This window comes from Lolium rigidum, unplaced genomic scaffold, assembly GCF_022539505.1.
Source record: "Lolium rigidum isolate FL_2022 unplaced genomic scaffold, APGP_CSIRO_Lrig_0.1 contig_29671_1, whole genome shotgun sequence".
In the NCBI taxonomy this organism is placed as follows: Eukaryota; Viridiplantae; Streptophyta; class Magnoliopsida; order Poales; family Poaceae; genus Lolium; species Lolium rigidum.
This window is the reverse complement of record NW_025900115.1, coordinates 46,648-51,290: the sequence shown is the minus strand read 5'-3', so window position 1 is coordinate 51,290 and position 4,643 is coordinate 46,648. Positions and strand designations below refer to the sequence as shown.

General features: G+C 63.1%; 1 protein-coding gene across 1 annotated transcript; it reads right to left on the bottom strand.

Annotated features, from left to right (window-relative positions):
• Positions 1-356: 356 nt before the first annotated feature.
• Positions 357-3,133, bottom strand: LOC124680842 (G-type lectin S-receptor-like serine/threonine-protein kinase At5g24080). The gene has a single exon (XM_047215882.1). It carries the CDS (start codon positions 3,046-3,048, stop codon positions 550-552), a length of 2,499 nt encoding a protein of 832 aa, XP_047071838.1. The 5' UTR covers positions 3,049-3,133; the 3' UTR covers positions 357-549.
• Positions 3,134-4,643: the final 1,510 nt, after the last annotated feature.

Sequence of the window (4,643 nt, the reverse complement as noted above, 5' to 3'; positions counted from 1 at the left end):
GGATGCTGCCGACCACTTTTGGACGTCCGAAATGCGTCGTGCCGCTGGAGATGCCCTTATAGACGCTATGAATAGAATCCTCAACTGCCGATTTCCCAGCAAAACAATCCTAGCGCCTCACGGCTTAGCGCCCGCATTGCACTTGCCCTAATAGACTAAGGTTAGCCTTGGTTTAGAGAAATTCAATTTAGCTTCTCTCATTGATTTCTTTCTAGAAAATAATTTTAAAATAAAGAGAAGGCATGCACACAAGTGCCAAAACATCACTTCACATGACTTATTTAAACCCAGCTCAACTAGGCAATAATTAAGCTGCAACAGTCACCCAATATATCATCTAACCCCCTGCCAAAAAATCAAAAAGAAGATCATGTACTACAAGCTCTACAGTATAGTTGTTTGACTGGAAGCAAGGACGCATCCAAGACACCAGTTGATTGGTTGTGAAATAAATAATTTCCAATTGATTGAGCTGACTAGTCTTCGTGGACAAGAAGATCATTTTTTTCTTCTCTTTGAACTTTGAAAGAAAAAAAAAGCAGGAGTTGACTAGTCGTCCTGTACGCAGAAGATGGTAGGCTTGACGGGCTCGGTGATCTCAACGGTGCCCTCGAGCATCTTGGCAACCTTGCCCATGGAGGGCCTCATCTCGGCGCGGTCCTGCAGGCACCACATGGCCGTCTTCACCATGCGCTCCACCGTGGCCACGCTCTCGGCGTCGTCGTCGACGTGCAGGAGGATCCGCGGGTCCATGATGTCCTCGATCCGCCGCTCCACGTACACCTTCTCGTACGCCCACTTGGGGAAGTACCAGTCCTCGCTGCCCACCGAGTCCTGCCGGAATCCGTAGTTGCGCCTGCCGGAGACGATCTCCAGCAGCACCATGCCGAAGCTGTACACGTCCGCCTTGGCCGTGATGGGCTCCCGGTGGATGACCCACTCCGGCGCCATGTACCCGCGCGTGCCCCTGATCCTGGACATGGTCACCTTCTCCTTCTTGCTCGTCAGCTTGGACAGCCCGAAGTCGGACACCTTGGGGCAGAAGTCGTCCTCCAGCAGGATGTTCTCCGGCTTGATGTCGCAGTGCAGCACCCACTCCAGGCACTCCTCGTGCAGGTACGCGATGGCGCGGGCCACGCCCAGCGCGATGCGGTACCTGGTGTGCAGATCCAGGATGGGCTTCCCTTCCGACGCGGCGACGCTGCTGCTCTCCTCGCCCTCGGCGCCGCCACCGTCGCCTGCCGACGGCGGCGCGGAGCTGGAGGAGAAGAGGTACTTGTCCAGCGAGCCGTTGGGCACGTACTCGTACACCAGCATCCGCTGGTCCTTGTCGGCGCAGAACCCCCACATGCGCACCAGGTTGAGGTGGTGCATCCGCGCGATGATGGTCACCTCCGCCCAGAACTCCGCCTCGCCGCCGCCCACGCCGTGCAGCTGCTTCACGGCCACCGCGCGCCGGTCGGGGAGCTCGCCGCGGAACACCGTGCCGTACGCGCCGCGACCCACCACGTCCGTGAAGTCCTTGGTAGCCGTCTTGAGCTCCGCGTACGAGAACCGCCTGGGCCCGCCGGCGGGGAGGTACTCCAGCCCGAGCGTGCGCGCCATCTCGCGGTACTGGGAGTACTTGCGCAGGAAGGCCCAGAAGGACAGGACCCCGGCGAGGAGCTCCACCGCGAACAGCGTGGTGATGATGGCGATGTTGCGGATCGTGGTGGCCTTCTGCTTGGGCGGCACGGGGAGCGCCAGCTGCACGGGGCACACCGTGTCGATCATGGTGGTCATCCCGGTGAAGGGGTTGGTGTCGTTGTCCGACGCCGCCACCCGTATGTAGGTGGACATCTCCGACCCCGGGGACCAGAACCCTTCCACGAGGCGCTTCGAGTAGAGGAGGCACGTCCGGTCGCCGCCGAACTTGTAGCCGAACGCCGGGCAGCTGGGGTCGCTCCGGCACTTGGTCTCGCACTCGGCCAGGTTCGTGGGCGGCTCCTTCGTCATGTATTGGTCGGGATCCGAGGCTGTTTTGGTTGCGCCGCCGGAGAAGGACACGAAGTCCATCCTCACGAACTTGTCGCCGTTACCCAGCCTCTTCTTGGCGTCGCAGCCGACCGTACTGTTCCGGAACCCGGGCGGGCAGACGCAGCTGACACCATTGGCGCCGTTTGGGACGCATATGGTGTTGTTGCCAGGGCAGGTGCCCTGGATGCGGCAGCGCTCCTGCACGAGCTCCCACACGACGCGCCAGCTGCGGGTCGCGGGGATCAGGCTGTAGAGGCGCAGGTTGCCGTCGTTGTCGAGCGTGAGGCGCCGCAGCCGGTTCTTAGCACCCATGTCGGAGGCGATGAGCTGCTGTGTGCCGCTGAGCAACAGCTTGCCGTCGTCGGTGAGGTTCAACAGCGAGTTGCCGCCGGTCATGTTGGCGTAGGTGAAGCCAGTTTGTACGGAAGGCGACTCGTAGTAGTTGAGTGCCAAGGAGTTGACGAGCTTGTAGCGCCCGCTGGCGGACTGCAGGGTGATGACGTCGCTACTGTTGCTTCCCTGCGGTAAGGCCTGCGCCGGCATGAGCGTGTCCGTCGGCTCGGCGAAGCTAGACCAGGAGCCGTAGAGCAGACTCCCCGTGTTGTTGAGCGTGAGAGCCGTGGTGTTGGAGTTGGCGGTGTTGGACCAGATGGCGATGCCGGCCGCGGTGGTCCAAGCGAGCACGCCGGCGGCGTTGACTCGGAGGGTGGAGCTACCGTCGGCCTCCAAGGCGTCGTAGGTGGAGTTGTTGTGCGCGTACCATATGATGGTCTTGTTGCCGGAGTCGGAGACGTTGGCGACCCAGACGGCGAAGCGGTACCTGCCCGCTGACGACGACCGGACGAAGCCGGCGGCCATGCCGAGACTGCGCGAGACGAGGATGCGGCTGGTCTCCGTCGGAAGCCAGGGACTGGTGGCGTTGGCGGAGAAGGAAGACATCTGCTGGGCCTGAGCCTGGGTCTGGGCGGCGGCGAGAGCCAGGAGGAGGAGGAGGAGCCCCCGGAGACAGGGGAGAAGGGCGGCCATGGCCATGGATGAGGAATTGAATGGGGTGACTGGATTGCGTGTGTGGAATGGATGAATCTGATGGGGAACTGGACTACTTCTATCTTCTAGTCCCACCAGTTGTGCGAGTATAGTATTGGTGTTGACTATTCTTAGTCGTTGTCTGCGCGCCAACGGAATGGAACGCTTGACTTGATGGATGGGTCTTGGACGACTTGGCGGCGTCGATGGATGACAACTTAATTTGCACTAGGCCACTAGCAGCCTCAATCAACTCAAACTTGGGCACTTGGCCATAGTTAATGGATGATGGATGGCTCAAGTAGAGCGTTAGGGCATCTCCAACGGGCGACCCATCCCGCGCCCGCGCGTCTGGATGGGTCCAGCCGTACAAAAATCCGGCTCAGCGGCGGACTCATCCCTAAAACGGATGCCCGCGGCGTCCGGATCGACGCAAACCCGGCCCAAATCTTGGCCGGGTTTGCGTGGCCGCGGACGCGAAAGTCTGGTCGCTCGCGTCCGCCCCTTGTCCGCCCCCTGGCCCGCGTGTCATAGGCATAAACAATATTTTTCATTAAAAAGAACTCATTACATTTTTTTAGCTACTACTTCTATCCTAAATACGTACGGTGCCGGCGGCCTCGCCGGCGACTCCTCGCCGGCTCGCCGTCGGGGCCGTGGATTTCACTCGACGCGGGCGGCCTGTACGCGTGAGAATTCCACTCCGGCTTACGAGTGCCGGGTGGCGCGTCGGCCGGCGGCGGCGGCGGCTGGGCGGAGGCCATCATCCTCCTCGCTTCCGTCCGCGCACCTCGGGCGCGCGCGCGCGCTCCGCCTCCTGCCGGCGGAATCATCCGCTTCCCGCATAGCTCCACCTCTGCCCGGGCGGCGCGTTCCACGGCGGTGCGCACCTCCGAGCGGACGCGGGCGGGGGCACGGGCCTCGTGGTTCTCCTGCCGCCGGCGCATGCGCTCTTGCCGGCCGCGCTCCGCCGACTCGGCATCCTCCCGGGCGTGCCGCTCGGGCGACGGCATCCGGATGAGGTGACGGGCTGCTCGCATAGCGAGCGGCTCGTTCTTCCGGCCGAGGAGGTCGCCTAGCGGCCGCGGCCGGCCCGCCGAGTGGCCTCGTGCTCCTTCGTCACGCGCGTGAGGTCGGTGAGACGGCTCCTCGATGGCGGCGTTGATGTTCGCCGGCGCGAGGTCCTCCTCGTCGACGGGCTCCTCCGCGGCGGCCGCCCCCTCCTCCGCGGCCTTGTACCAGCCGTCCGCGGTCTCGTGCCAGCCCTCCGCGGCCGCCTCCACCATCTCCGCGTCACCGGCCTTCTTTGCCGCCGCCTCGGCAGCGACGCGGAGCGCCTCGTCGTCGGTGACCCACCGCGAGTTCGCGTGCTCCTCCTCCGCCGTCCGCGGGAACCTGGCCCAGGCGGCGAGGGAGAGCTTGGCCCATGTGGCCTGCAGGGTGCGCGGCATGGCGCCGGAGAAGGTGGAGGGGAGAGGATGGTGTTGCGGTCTGTGTGAGACCGCCGCCGTCTTTTATAGCCGGCGGCCTGGCGGGAAACTTGGGCGCTCGCGCGCGCCAATGGCATTTTCGCGCGCGCGGGAACCTTGGTGCGCGCGGGA